This window comes from Loxodonta africana, chromosome 25 (genome assembly GCF_030014295.1).
Source record: "Loxodonta africana isolate mLoxAfr1 chromosome 25, mLoxAfr1.hap2, whole genome shotgun sequence".
Lineage (NCBI taxonomy): Eukaryota > Metazoa > Chordata > Mammalia > Proboscidea > Elephantidae > Loxodonta > Loxodonta africana.
In genome coordinates, this window is record NC_087366.1 from 15133849 (window position 1) to 15149814 (window position 15966).

A 15966-nucleotide genomic window follows, 5' to 3' on the forward strand; every position below is an offset into this window, starting at 1 on the left:
ATAGACCACATATTAGGGCATAAAACAAATCTTTGCAGAATCCAAAACATCGAAATATTACAAAGCATCTTCTCAGACCACAAGGCAATGAAGCTAGAAATCAATAACAGAAAAACTAGGGAAAAGAAATCAAATACTTGGAAAACGAACAATACCCTCCTGAAAAAAGACTGGGTTATAGAAGACATCAAGGAGGGAATAAGGAAATTCTTAGAAAGCAACGAGAATGAAAATACTTCCTATCAAAACCTCTGGGACACAGCAAAAGCAGTGCTCAGAGGCCAATTTATATCGATAAATGCACACATACAAAAAGAAGAAAGAGCCAAAATCAGAGAACTGTCCCGACAACTTGAGCAAATAGAAAGTGAGCAACAAAAGAATCCATCAGGCACCCGAAGAAAACAAATAATAAAAATTAGAGCTGAACTAAATGAATTAGAGAACAGAAAAACAATTGAAAGAATTAACAAAGCCAAAAGCTGGTTCTTTGAAAAAATTAACAAAATTGATAAACCATTGGCTAGACTGACTAAAGAAAAACAGGAAAGGAAACAAATAACCCGAATAAGAAACGAGAAGGACCACATCACAACAGAACCAAATGAAATCAAAAGAATCATATCAGATTACTACATAAAATTGTACTCTAACAAATTTGACAACCTAGAAGAAATGGATAAATTCTTGGAACAACACTACTTACCTAAACTAACACATACAGAAGTAGAACAACTAAATAGACCCATAACAAAAAAAGAGATTGAAATGGTAATCAAAAAACTCCCAACAAAAAAAAGTCCTGGCCCAGATGGCTTCACTGCAGAGTTCTACCAAACCTTCAGAGAAGACTTAACACCATTACTATTGAAGGTATTTCAAAGTATAGAAAAAGACGGAATACTACCCAACTCATTCTATGAAGCTACCATCTCCCTGATACCAAAACCAGGTAAAGACATTACAAAAAAAGAAAATTTTAGACCTATATCCCTCATGAACATAGATGCAAAAATCCTTAATAAAATTCTAGCCAATAGAATCCAACAACACATCAAAAAAATAATTCACCCTGATCAAGTGGGATTTATACCAGGTATGCAAGGCTGGTTTAATATCAGAAAAACCATTAATGTAATCCATCACATAAATAAAACAAAAGACAAAAACCACATGATCTTATCAATTGATGCAGAAAAGGCATTTGACAAAGTCCAACACCCATTTATGATAAAAACTCTCACCAAAATAGGAATTGAAGGAAAATTCCTCAACATAATAAAGGGCATATATGCAAAGCCAACGGCCAATATCACTCTAAATGGAGAGAACCTGAAAGCATTTCCCTTGAGAACGGGAACCAGACAAGGATGCCCTTTATCACCGCTCTTATTCAACATCGTACTTGAAGTCCTAGCCAGGGCAATTAGGCTAGACAAAGAAATAAAGGGTATTCAGATTGGTAAGGAGGAAGTAAAGCTATCACTATTTGCAGATGACATGATCGTATACATGGAAAACCCTAAGAAATCCTCCAGAAAACTACTGAAACTAATAGAAGAGTTTGGAAGAGTCTCAGGATATAAAATAAACATACAAAAATCACTTGGATTCCTCTACATCAACAAAAAGAACACCGAAGAGGAAATAACCAAATCAATACCATTCACAGTAGCCCCCAAGAAGATAAAATACTTAGGAATAAATCTTACCAAGGATGTAAAAGACCTATACAAAGAAAACTATAAAACTCTGCTACAAGAAATTCAAAAGGACACGCTTAAATGGAAAAACATACCCTGCTCATGGATAGGAAGACTCAACATAGTAAAAATGTCTATTCTACCAAAAGCCATTTATACATACAACGCACTTCCAATCCAAATACCAATGTCATACTTTAAGGGGATAGAGAAACAAATCACTAATTTCATATGGAAAGGAAAGAATCCCCGGATAAGCAAAACATTACTGAAAAAGAAGAAGAAAGTGGGAGGCCTCACCCTACCTGATTTCAGAACCTATTATATAGCTACAGTAGTCAAAACAGCCTGGTACTGGTACAACAACAGGCACATAGACCAATGGAACAGAATTGAGAATCCAGATATAAATCCATCCACGTATGAGCAGCTGATATTTGACAAAGGACCAGTGTCAGTCAATTGGGGAAATAATAGTCTTTTTAACAAATGGTGCTGGCATACCTGGATATCCATTTGCAAAAGAATGAAACAGGACCCATACCTCACACCATGCACAAAAACTAACTCCAAGTGGATCAAAGACCTAAACATAAAGACTAAAACGATAAAAATCTTGGAAGAAAAAATAGGATCTAACCTAGGAGCGCTAATACAGGGCATAAACAGAATACAAAACATTACCAAAAATGATGAAGAGAAACCCGATAACTGGGAGCTCCTAAAAATCAAACACCTATGCTCATCTAAAGACTTCACCAAAAGAGTAAAAAGACCACCTACAGACTGGGAAAGAATATTCAGCTATGACATCTCAGACCAGCGCCTGATCTCTAAAATCTACATGATTCTGTCAAAACTCAACCACAAAAAGACAAACAACCCAATCAAGAAGTGGGCAAAGGATATGAACACACATTTCACTAAAGAAGATATTCAGGCAGCCAACAGATACATGAGAAAATGCTCTCGATCATTAGTCATTAGAGAAATGCAAATTAAAACTACGATGAGATTCCATCTGACACCAACTAGACTGGCATTAATTCAAAAATCACAAAATAATAAATGTTGGAGAGGCTGCGGAGAGACTGGAACTCTCATACACTGCTGGTGGGATTGTAAAATGGTACAACCACTGTGGAAATCCATCTGGCGTTATCTTAAACAGTTAGAAATAGAACTACCATACAACCCAGAAATCCCACTCCTCGGAATATACCCTAAAAATACAAGACCCTTCACACAAACAGATATATGCACACCCATGTTTATTGCAGCTCTGTTTACAATAGCAAAAAGCTGGAAGCAACCAAGATGTCCATCAACGGACGAATGGGTAAATAAATTGTGGTATATTCACACAATGGAATACTACGCATCGATAAAGAACAGTGACGAATCTCTGAAACATTTCATAACATGGAGGAATCTGGAAGGCATTATGCTGAGCGAAATGAGTCAGTTGCAAAAGGACAAATATTGTATAAGACCACTATTATAAGATCTTGAGAAATAGAAAAAACGGAAAAGAACACATACTTTTGTGGTTACAAAGGGGGGAGGGAGGGAGGGAGGGAGGGAGAGGGCTTTTTATTGATCAATCTGTAGATGGGAACTGCTTTGGGTGAAGGGAAAGACAACACTCAAAACAAGGAAGGTCAGCCTAATTGGACAGGATTAAAAGTAAAGAGGTTTCCGAGATAAAATGAAAGCTTCAAAGGATAGCGAAGCAGGGGCTGGGGTCTGGGGAACTTGGTTTGAGAGGACTTCTAAATCAATGGGCAAAACAATTCTATTATGAAAACACTCTGCATCCCACTTTGAATTGTGGCACCTGGGGTCCTAAATGCCAACAAGCAGCCATCTAAAATACATTAATTGGTCTCAACCCACCGGGAGCAAAGGCAAAGGAAGAACACCAAGGTCACACGACAACTAAGAACCCAAGAGACAGAAAGGGCCACTTGAACCAGAGACCTACAATATCCTGAGACCAGAAGAACAAGTTGGTGCCCGGCCACAATCGATGTCTGCCCTGTCAGGGAGCACAAGAGACAACTCCTGAGGGAGCAGGAGACCAATGGGATACAGACCCCAAATTCTCATTAAAAGACCACACTTAATGGTATGATTGCGACTAGAGGAATCCCAGAGACAATGCTCCCCAGAACTTCTGATGGCACAGGACAGGAACCAACCCCGAAGACAAATCATCAGGCATGAAAAGGACTGGTCAGTGGGGGGGAGAGAGATGCTGATGAAGAGTGAGCTAATTAAATCAGGTGGACACGGGAGAGTGTGTTGGCAACTCTTGACTGGAGGGGGGATGGGAAGATAGAGAGAGAGGGAAGAAGGTAAAATTGGCACGAAACGAGAGACTGTAAGGGCTGACTCAATAGGGGGAGAGCAAGTGGGAGAAGGGAGTAAGATGTATGTAAACCTACATGTGACAGACTGATTGGAATGGTAAATGTTCACTTGAAGCTTAATAAAAATTTAAAAAAAAAAAAAAAAAACCTAGGCACGCCACTACTCCTGGGCACCACACCGCATAGTCCTTTAAAGCATGAACTCCAGAATCATGCTGCCCAGGCTCCGATCCTTTCTCCACTATTTACCAGCTACTTAACCCTTCTCAACCTCCATCTCCTCACCAGTAAAGCTCATGGGTTAGTTGTGAGAATTAACTGAGTTGGTGCATCCATGTAAACTTCTTAGAAAAGTGTGTGGCCCATATTAAATTCTCTATAATCACTCAGCGGTAGAAGTAGTTGTAGTAACAAGCGTAGCAACAGCATAGTCATCATCATCAATAGTCTTAACTCATAATCCAAGTCCAAAAACATCCTAGGCTAGAGTATAATCTCACCTGTTTAAACCCCATCTGATCAGGTATCTGGGAATTCTATATACAGATATGTGGTTGTTATTGTTATTTGCAATCGAGTTGGCTTTGACTCATGGTGACCTTATGTACAACAGAACTAAACATTGCCCAGCCCTGTAGCATCTTCATGATGGTTACATACATGCATATACAAAACTCTGTGTGTACATATGTGTGTGTTGAGAGAGAAAAGACAGTCTGTTCAAACTTCACTATTTAAAACAAATAAAAAGTAAAAATGCACTAAAACACAACAAATGTTGATTTTTATCTTCACAAACATTACCTGAATGAGTTGAGTAAATGAATGGATCTTCCTTTCAGTAGCAATTCACTTAACTATGTATTCACTAAAAAACATATATACTATTTTCTACCCCCATGCCTTTCTGATGCCAAATACGACACAGAGAAATTTTCATTAAAACAGATCAGGTTTTAAAATGAATGATGTACATCTCCAGATACACATGATATGAATATGATACTCAATGCTTTCCAAAAATTTGGGGTTTATTATTATTAAATATTATTAAATAACTCCCCACTTCCATACCAACAGAGGATCTGCCTTCCTTATGTTATATTTGAAAATGGCATCAATTCTGGAAGAAACTCAGCAGTCAATAGGTGTATGATGTTTATTTAATTTTTTTAGCTATAATACCAATAGTAAACATCTATTTGCAACCCTGGCGGCATAGTGGTTAAGAGTTACAGCTGCTAACCAAAAGGTCAGCAGTTTGAATCCACCAGGCACTCCTTGGAAATCGTATGGGGCAGTTCTAATCTGTCCTATAGAGTCGCTATGAGCCAGAAGCGACTCAGTGGCAACCGGTTTGGTTTTTGTTTTTGTTTTACAATTTAAGGCCTTTTCGTATGCATTTGATACTTTGATGATTGCAACAATTCTGTGAGAGCAGGTAAAATGATTCAATTTTGGTCTGAAGAAACTAAAGTTGAAAATGCCAAAAGACCTTGCTCAAAATTATATGCCTAATAATGAAGGAGCCATAACTGGGACCGAATTCTTTCCGGGGCAGGGTTCTTTTGGAGTTTCTACCTAATGACCAGGGCTGCTGTATGTGATGAAGCAAATCATCTGCTGCATAAGGCAGCAGGGCAGTGTGGGAAAATAAGGACTGAAACTCAGCTTGCGCTCCACCGGCCAATATGTGTGCCCCGGCGGGAGCTTTGTCTTCCCAGGAAAGGGCCTTTAAATTTTCACAAGACACTGCACAGAGCCACGCCATATACCTGTGCAGCTGCATTTCTCTAACTTTCACAAACTCGTCTTACAAGAAAGTAACAGCCCAACAGTTCAATTAAAATTCAATCTTCATTTTAGTGACGATTGAGAAAGGATAAGACATACCTGGTGGAATTCATCAAGTTTTAGATAGGAAAGCATTTAATATCATCTAGAATCTGGACGATCATACTCAAACAATAGTAGGACATCATGTTCACCCATCTGTTATAAAGTCATCTCTTTGTCACTTTGTTTTCTTTACTATTGGGAATGTTTTACAAATGGCTATGATAAAACACTGTGTCAAAGCGTAAAATCACTCCATTTTACTATAGATGAATATTGGCAACGAATATCTCTGATCCTCACCTGACCCTCTCCCAACTCCACCACTGACTAGTGTGATCCATACCAAAATGAAAACTGATTCCCCTCCTAAAGGATGGGGAGTTGGCAGTGGAATGTGGCTCAGGAATGGGATGAAAATACTTTTTTTGAATGTTACTTAATAATAAAATTTTAAAAGATACATTTTAATTTTTAAAGCCAGGTAAAAACGTCCCCAAATTAAAATTTCTATGCTGAACAGCCTGACACCCTGATTAGACATGAAAAGGAATTCAACATTTCTACCATCTCAAGGCTTGCCCTCCATTTGTTCAATTGAAAATATTCTTGAGGTATTAAATCTGGGACGAGTATAAAGAACAAGTTTTTACTAAAGAAAAGAAATGAGGGATGTTTACGTGCTGCGTATTTTATTACATACGCAACATTTAATCCTTTCTCTTAATGGAAAGCTACAAACTCATTACTTCAGTCCCTTAAACAGAGGCTAATATTAGTGCCCTGAGCAAGAGAATCAGACAAAATATTCATATCCTTCCCAATGGATCTCTGCCAGAGAAGGTTCCGGCTCTCTTACCTTTGGGCTCTTGTGATTCATCATCACTATCCGAGCTATCATTACTCACAATATGTTTCGCTGTAATATTTTCTGTGGAAAGAAAACAAAACAATTGAAGCATCTCAGGTGTTGAAGCTCCGAATTAAATTCACAATAAGGATGTAATCTGAGCATAAAACATAGAAAGATGTCTACTAGATTTACTAGTGTAAATGTGGATCACTTTAGTAAATCTAGATTTATAAGAATTGCCATTGCTGTCAAATTTCTCACTGGAAAACAAAATTTCACAGAATAAGAAAAATTCAGATTAGTTTAAAATTCATTCATTCATGATTTAGAGAGAAGAATTTTTATTTATCTTAATTCTGACAAGAATAACCTTATTATCCAAAGCTTCTCATTATACCATGAAAATAATCATGTTTCTTTAATTTAAATAGTTCTAAGGTATGTATGAAAGTAAATACAAAATATAACCCAAATCTACATGAGGCTATAGAACAGCTTCTTTAAAGAAAATGAAAGCTATTAATGTTATCTTTTTATTTTCAATGATACTGAAAATCAAGTGGTGAAACGCACCTTCTGCTGTCAAGAATTTGTGTCTCCTGCAGAACATATTAAGAGAGCAGTTATAAAAACTAACATTAACCAAAAAAAAAAAAAAATACTCGTTGCCGTGGAGTCTATTCCAACTCATAGAGACCCCAGAGGACAGAGTAGAGCTGCCCCATAGGGTTTCCAAGGAGCACCTGGTGGATTCGAACTGCCGACCTTTTGGTTAGCAGCACTAGCTCTTAACCACTGTGCCACCAGAGTTTCCAAAAACTAAAATAGCAACCATAAATCCTAAAACAAAGATAGCAGTAAAATCTAGCATAATAACTAGCTATCTTTTTCCAAACAAAAAGCACTTAAATTATGGGGTACACAGATCATTCTGACAAACAACATTTTTAGAAAAATCAAGCTTTTTTTGGACACCTACATAAAATCACTTTCAATACAGTGGCGTTTTTTTCTTATATTAGTGAATAAAAAACCCAGTGCCGACGAGTCGATTCCGACTCATAGCAACCCTATAGGACAAAGTAGAACTGCCCCATAGAGTTTCCAAGGAGTGCCTGGCGGATTTGAACTGCCGACTAATATATATATATGGAGACCTGGTGGCAAAATGGTTAAGAGCTGGGCTGCCAACAAAAAGGTTGGCAGTTCAAATCCACCAGCTGCTCCTCGGAAACCCTATGGGGCAGTTCCATTCTTTCCTGTATGGTCGCTGTTGAGTAAGAATTGACTCCACGGCAACGGGATATGTGTGTGTGTGTGTGTGTGTGGGTGGGTGTGTGTGGGTGTGTGTATTTTAAGAAATTGACTTCAAATTTACAAGTATCAGTTGTCGGAAAAAAAAATTTTTTTAGAACAGTTATTTTACTTCGAGTTCAAGGAGTTTCTCTTACCCACGAGCCGAATATTAAGAGTAAAAGCCAGACCCAAATGGAAAAACTACGGTTTTTTTTTTCTTAAACCAGGAAATGCTAAAATGCTCGCTACTCAACAACTTTGTCAATTTGCCTATTCTGGCTCAAAAAAACCAAAAACCAAAACAAAACAAAACCTACTGCCGTCAAGTTGATTCCAACTCATACTTACCCTATAGGACAGAGTAGAACTGCCCCATAGGGTTTCCAAGGAGCGCCTGGTGGATTCAAACTGCTGACGTTTTCCTTAGCAGCCAAACTCTTAGCCACTACGCCGCCAGGGCTTCCTGGCTTATAAAGTGTGGTCAAAAACAAACCCATTACCTCATGATTTAAAAAAAAGACTGTGCTTCCTTATTTTAATTTCAAGAGGTCTCATAGCTACAAATAGGTAAAAGGCCACATTTTCAGAAGTTACTTTTTTAATGCTAACTCGGTAACTATTACATACTTTGTCACCATGGAAACTTAAAACCTGTATTTAAGCTTCTGTAAAATCTCCAGTTCTCAGGAGCGTTTTTTCTTCATGCAGGGAGATGCTCACTGCAAACTGAGCAAATTGTTTATGAAATCATAGAGCAATCAAACATTGTGCTATTGTTTATTTTTAATAAACTTTTAATTCAGAGGTTTTTTTAGCAACTGTAACTAGCCTACTATAAGCAACTTGTTTTTAGAAACAAAATGACCTCCTTTCACGCATACAGATGAACTGCTTGAAATAAACCTTGTATTTTAATGTCTTTGTGTTCTGATTATTTTCAACAGCGATAAGACAATATTTTGGGGCTTTCAACTCAGAGGAATATAGTCATAACTTTTGGTCTCCCTATACCGCTGTGGGAAACCCTGGTGGCGCAGCAGTTAGAAGTTACAGCTGCTAACCAGAAGCTCAGAAGTTCGAATCCGCCAGGTGCTCCTTAGAAGCTACATGGGGCAGTTTTACTCTGTCCTGTAGGGTTGCTATGAGTCGGACTCGACGGCAACGGGTTTGGTTTTTTTGGTTTTATGCCACTCTGAGCATGTTTATTTATTACACCTACATAAACGGCAAGTGCACAAATGACTGAGTAATGGAAACGCTAACAAACGCTTGAGGCAGTAGAGTAACATTTATTTTGTATCTTTGGATTTATTTTTACCTGCATGATTATATAAATGAAATTCAATGAAAGAAAATGTTTCTTGACCAGTGTTACTATTACCCATTTCATAATTATTACAGAAAGGACTTTGGTTGTTTAGAGGAAGATAAGAGCTGACCCGACCCACTCCAGGTGTCACATAATTAGGTGTGCTTCTGGTCCTAGATGTATTCGGGAAGGAAGAAATGTTCTTCCCTTAAATACTTCCTCATTTGGTCACATTTGATACTTTAATTTAAGAAGATGTTTCACCAAAGTATTGTCTTCTTTATAAGTTTCACTGATTCCTCCAAGTTTTTTAAATAATACGAATAGCTAGATGTTCCAAGCTTTTATGTTTTCCATTTCTCTAGTATGGAGCCCTGGTGGTTCGGTGGTTAAGAACTTGGCTGCTAACCAAAAGGCTGGCAGTTCAAATCCACCATCTGCTCCTTGGAAACTCTGTGGGGCAGTTCTGCTCAGTCCGATGGTGTTGCTATGAGTCAGAATCAATTCGATAGCAACAGGTTTGTTTTGTTTTTCGTATAATGTACCAGTCCATCTAGTCAAAAGCATAAATTTCTCACATTCGAAACTGCTGAAGGAAGTAAAGACTTTTATTTAGAGTCACCTGACAGTGGTCCAATTTACCTTAAGATTTTTCCTTAGAAGGGAGAAAACAAACCACAACCACTTCTAAAACTCCCTTTAAGAGGTAGGACTTCAATCAGCCAATGGATGAAAGAGTCACCAGGAGTCCGCAGATTCACCTTTGCCACCTCCCTGGTTTCCTTTCCAGAAACCTTACTTAATCTGAGGCAACATTCATCCTGCTAGTTAGCGGATCTCAAGCACACAGTATTCACTCTGTCTGACACGTACAAAGGGTAAGTAAACAAGCTGACAAACCACTGCCCTAGAAGGAGACATCTCACAACAAAGAAAACATCCTCCTTTTCCTTGGCCTTTAGCCATCGCCTAACTCTTTTTCAGATGTGTTATTTCAGTCCTATTCTCTTCCTGCCTTAGGGGGAAAACATAACCCACCCTAGGTTTGTTGTGATTATTCAACAGAGAAATGGCCACATACCATGTGGTGCCTCTACTCTCCCCCCGCCCCCCCCCCCCCCCACAATTCTCACATAATTTAGAGAAGAACTATTCATTGCCACAGAATTAGAGTTGCGAACAGAGCAATCAGCTGGGGCATAATGTTCATTAAAATAAACCAGGTAAGATCATTTCAGCTTTATACACGTTGCCGGGTAGTTTCCTTTTAGAGAATGTAGTCAGTATTCTAGGTCATAACAGGCTGAGGGGTTCAGGCAACCTCGGCTGCTTACTAACTCAGGGATGCTCAGAGGACAGGAGCAGTACAAGCACAAAGTGCTTTAAAAAAAAAAAATTATTATAAATCTTTGGCTCTAATGAAATAAGATCACTTTTCCATTACTTATTAAGAGCTATTCAAACAAATGGTACTCTTGAAGAAAATATCAAGGGCAGTGGAAGTTTACTGTACTTAATATAAATATAAAATACCAAATAACTAAAATCAATTCTTGCAGGAGCAACGACAGCACTACTTATGAGCCAATTTACAGCATTCTAACTAATGCTACATTTGTATTCTTTTTTTGCTTATAAAGCTTAATTAAATCAACTGCTATTGCCTGGGATAACCAAAGACAGCTGGTCAAAAAACCCCACGGAAAGCTTTTACATGCAAGCTTTCCTCAAATGAATTCGTCATTGTCATTTATGCTCCTCTATGAACTTCTCTGTTCTCAAAAAGACCAGTGGTACTTCAAGGTCAGAGAAGAGATAATGGCCAGCTGTGCTGATAGCAGTACCCTTCACCCTGCTGGGCTGGCCTTAAATTCAGATTTAATACTCCACTGATTCTCCCCACTACCAGTCAAAACAGCCATAACAAAAGTCAGTGTTGGTTAGAATACAGACAGCAATCTTGGGGGGGGGGGGGGGGTGGTGAGGGATACTGAGTATATATATATGTTTTTGAACATTTTATTGTGCTTTAGGTGAAAGTTCACACAGCAAGTTAGTTTTCCATACACAAATTGTTCCGTGACATTGGTTGCAATCCCCACAATGTGTCAGCACTTTCTCCATTTCCGCCCTGGGTTCCTTGTTTCCATTAGTCAGGTTTCCGTCCCCTCTGCCTTCATATCTTTGCTTTTGGGCAAATGTTGCCCTTTTGGTTTCCTGTAGTTCATTGTTCTCAGGGGTACATTCCTCGTGGGTGTTACGGTTTATTTCAGAGGTTAGTCTATCATTTGGCTGGAAGGTGACCTCCAGAAGTGACTTCAGTTCCAAATCAGAGAATGTCTTAGGGCAGTCGTCTCAGGTTTTCCTCAAGTCTCTACCAGACCAGTAAATCTGGTCTTTTTAATGAATTTTCATTTTGTTCTACATTTTTCTCCCATTCTAATGTGTTCCTGGTCAGTGGTAGCTGGGCACCATCTAGCTCTTCTAAATCTCGGGCTACAGGTGGCAGTGGTTCCTGTGGGTCATTAATCCTTGTGCTAATTGCTTCCTTGAGTCTTCAGTTTTTTTTTTTCACTCTCCTTTGCTCCAGATGGAAAGAGACCAATAGTTGTATCCCAGATTTTTTTTTTAGATGACTGCTCACAAGGTTTTAGGACCCCAGTCGCTACCCACCAAACTAGGATGTAGAACATTATCTTTATTAACTATGTTATGCCAATAGACCTAGGTGACCCCCAACTCCATGGCCCTTAGCCTTCAAGCCCAGTAACTCAGTCCCTCAAGATGTTTGGTTATGTCTAAGAAGTTTCCATAACTGTGTCCTGTATGTGCTCTATTATATATGTGAGTATGCATGTAGCACATACAAATATGTATGTAGAAATATCCACAGCTATACTAAAAAAAAAAAAAATACTAGTTTGTTTTTTTTTTTTATACCTGTATATACACACGGGTGTACTCTTGTTTATGACCTCCCACACTTATTTAGCATACATATCTAGCTATGTATCCAATCACAAATTATTTCTAATTACTGTTGTTGTATGATTACATATGTTATAGTATTTACCATACCCATTGCTGTCAAGTTGATTCTGACTCATAGCAACTCTATCGGAGAGAGCAGAACTGTCCCATTGGGTTCCCCAGGAATGGCTGGTGGATTTGAACTGCCGACCTTTGGTTAGCAGCCAAGCGCTCAACCACTGTGCCACCAGGGCTCCAGTATTTACCATAAAACCAAAAAAAACCCCATTACTGTAGAGTTCATTACAACTCATGTCAACCCTATAGGACAGAGTAGAACTACCCCATAGAATTTCCAAGGAGTGTCTGGTGGATTCCAACTGCCGACATTTTGGTTAGCAGCCATACCTCTTAACCACTATGCCACCAGCGTTTCTGTATTTACCATCCAAAAACCGAACCCACTGCCGTTGAGTTGATTCTGACTCATAGCGACCCTATAGGACAGAGTAGAACTGCCCCATAGAGTTTCCAAGGAGTTCCTGGCAGATTCAAACTGCTGACCCTTTGGTTAGCAGCCATAGCACTTAACCACTAAGCCACCAGGGTTTCCGTATTAGTTGCCATTTATTCTTGCATACCTCTCAGTGTCTTCCTTTGCATTGGTCATGTTGCACTGACTTCCCTCATATTGTGTATTGCCTTTCCCTTCACCAGAGTTAACACATGTCTACTATCTAGTTTGCGATTTTCCCTCCCTCCAGATCCATTCCTGGTAACCAACAAAGAATGTTTCTTTCTGTGTGTAAACCTATTCTTGACTTTTTATAATAGTGGTCTCACACAATATTTGTCCTTTTGTGATTGACTTATTTCACTCAGCATAATGTCCTCCAGATTTATCCATGTTGTGAGATGTTTCATGGATTCATAATTGTTCTTCATCATTCCGTAGCATTCCATTGTATGCATGTACCACAATTTGTTTATCCATTCATCTGCTGAGGAACACTTAGGTCGTTTCTACCTTTTTGCTATTGTGAATGATGCTGCAACGAACGTGAGTGTGCATATGTCTATTTGCATCACAGTTGTTATTTCTCTAAGATATATATACCTAAGAGTGGGACTGCTGGATTGTACAGTATTTCTATTTCTAGCTTTTTAAGGAACCACCACACCATTTTCCATAGTGGTTGTACCATATCATAATCCCATCGGAAGTGTGTAAGAGTTCTAATCTCCCTACAATCTTCCAGTATTTGTTGTTTTCTGCTTTTTTCATCAGTGCCATTTTTGCCAGAGTAAGGTGGTATCTCATTGTAGTTTTGATTTCATTTCTCTAATGGCTAAAAATTGAGAGCATCTTTCATGTGTTTGTTAGCTGCTTGAATGTGTTCTTGGTAAAGTGTCTGTTCAGATTCTTTGCCCATTTTTCATTGGATTGTTTGTCTTTCTGTTGTTGAGGCATTGAAGTTTTCTATAAATTTTAGAGATTAGATCTTTGTCAGATATGTCATTGCCAAAAAAATTTTCCCGGTCTATAGGTTCTCTTTTTACTCTTGAAGTGAAGTCTTTTGATGAGCCTAAGTATTTATTTTTCAGGAGATCCCAGTTATCTAATTTATCTTCTGTTGTTTGTGTATTTTTAGTTATGTTTGATAGTCTATTTATGCCATGAATTAGAGCCCCTAGCTTTATCTTTATGTTTTCTTCCATGAACTTTATAGTTTTAGGCTTAACATTTAGGTCTTTGATCCACTTTGAGACAGTTTTTATGTTTGGTATGAAGTATGTATCCTATTTCATTTTTCTGCAAACGGATATCCAGTTTTGCCAGCACCATTTGTTAAAGAGACATTTCTGGTCCCGTGTTTTCAGTTTTGTTCCTTTATTTTACTTTCGAGAGTTCTTCATCTGGGTTGGTATCTGGGTGATGCTGTCATGTGTCTTAATCTCAGGATGTTGTCTGATGTCCTTGGTTCTCCATCTGAAGGACTCCCTTTGATATTTCTTGTACGGTTGGTTTGCTTTTTACAAATTCCCTTAATTACTGTTTATCTGCAAATGTCCTAGTTCCACCACATATTTGAGAGACAATTTTGCTGGATATATAATTCTTGGTTGGCAATTCTTTTCTTTCAGAGTTTTATATATATCATCCCTTTACCTTCTTGTCTGCATGGTTTCTGAATAGAAATCAGAGCTTAGTCTTATTGATGTCCCTTTGTATGTGATATTTTCATTTTGCCCAAGCTGCTCTCAGAATTTGTTCTTTGTCTTTGGTTTTGGGAAGTTTGATTATAATATGTCTTGGTGATTTTCTTTTGGGGTCTTTCCTATATGGGGTTTCTTGAGCTTCTTGGATGGAAACCACCTCATCTTTCATGATATTAGGGAAGTTCTCTGCCAACAAATCTTCAAAAATTATCTCTGCTGTTCAATTTTTGTCTCCCCCTGTTCTGGAATTCCAGTCACAAGTAAATTCTTCCTCTCAATAGTCTCCCACATAATTCTTAGGTTTTCTTCGTGACTTTTTCTGATTGTTCCTCAACCAAATTAGTATCAAGGGATTTGTCCTCTATTCCACTGATTCTTTCTTCCATTGATTCAATTCTACTTCTGTGTCCTTCCATTGAGTTATTTCTTTCTGATATTTTATTGTTAATCTTCTGGATTTCTAGTTGCTGTTTCTGTAAAGTTTCTAATAGTCTATTTATTTTGTCATTTTGTTTTTATATTATTTTCCTGAATTCCTCTAGAGTTTTCTCTGTTTTGCTTGGCTTTGTCTGTGTTTTCCTTGATCTCTTTGAGGATTTCATATATAAATGTTTTGAATTCCTTATCAGGTAGTTCCATTACCATTTCTTTCTCAGGAAGATTTTTCTGCCATCTTATTTTGGTCACTTGCTTGAGTCATCTTGTCTTTCTTCTTTATATGATTTGATATTTTCTACTGTCTCTGAGGCATTATAGTGTTATTTTTTTTATTGCCTGATTGTATGTTTATTTGCTTTGTCCTGATTTTTTTGTTTTGTTTTGTTTTGTTTTGATATATCAGGGTGGATATGACAGGTGTGATCAGCTAGTCTTTAGTCTGGCAGCACAGGAGGACTCACCACCTGTCTCTGGGTGGGCAAGGCAGTGGCTGGCAGCGTGAGCACTGGTCTCTGTTCACTAGTCATGTGGGGCAGCTGAGGATGGGCTGTGCAGGCATTGGCTGCTGCCTGTCATTGATCCAGAGGCATACAAGCAGGCAATGGTACTTGCTCAGTGGGCAAGGCAGCGGGCAGGGGTGAGTGGTATGTGAATGGGGGTGCAGAAGCTCACTCTCAGATGCTCACTGGGTCAGCGGGCAGGGGTGTGTGTTGGGTGAATGGGTGCATGGGAGCATGCTCTCTGGCACTCATGGGATGGCAGGTATGTCTTGTGGTGGGTGAGAGGGAACATGGGGCACACCCTCTGCTGTTCATCGGGTTGGCGGGGGGGCAGTGGATGGGGCTGCATTGGGGGTAAAGCGGGAATCATACTGTGATCCTAGAGCAAGTGGCGTGGCAGGGGTATGAGGGTTCCTGCTGCCAGTGATCAGGAAGGTGGAGGAAGGGAGAGTGTACTCCTCTGGTAACC

The 15966-nt window shown here is 38.8% G+C and overlaps 1 protein-coding gene across 2 annotated transcripts in view; it reads right to left on the minus strand.

Annotated features, from left to right (window-relative positions):
* PLA2G4A (phospholipase A2 group IVA) overlaps positions 1-15966 on the minus strand; it is a 172122-nt gene that overhangs the window by 31542 nt on the left and 124614 nt on the right. For both annotated transcript variants that reach the window (XM_010590939.3, XM_023549183.2), the window contains exon 13: positions 6771-6842. In XM_010590939.3, coding sequence (XP_010589241.2) covers positions 6771-6842 — 72 coding nt within the window. The remainder of the gene's footprint in view (positions 1-6770; positions 6843-15966) is intronic.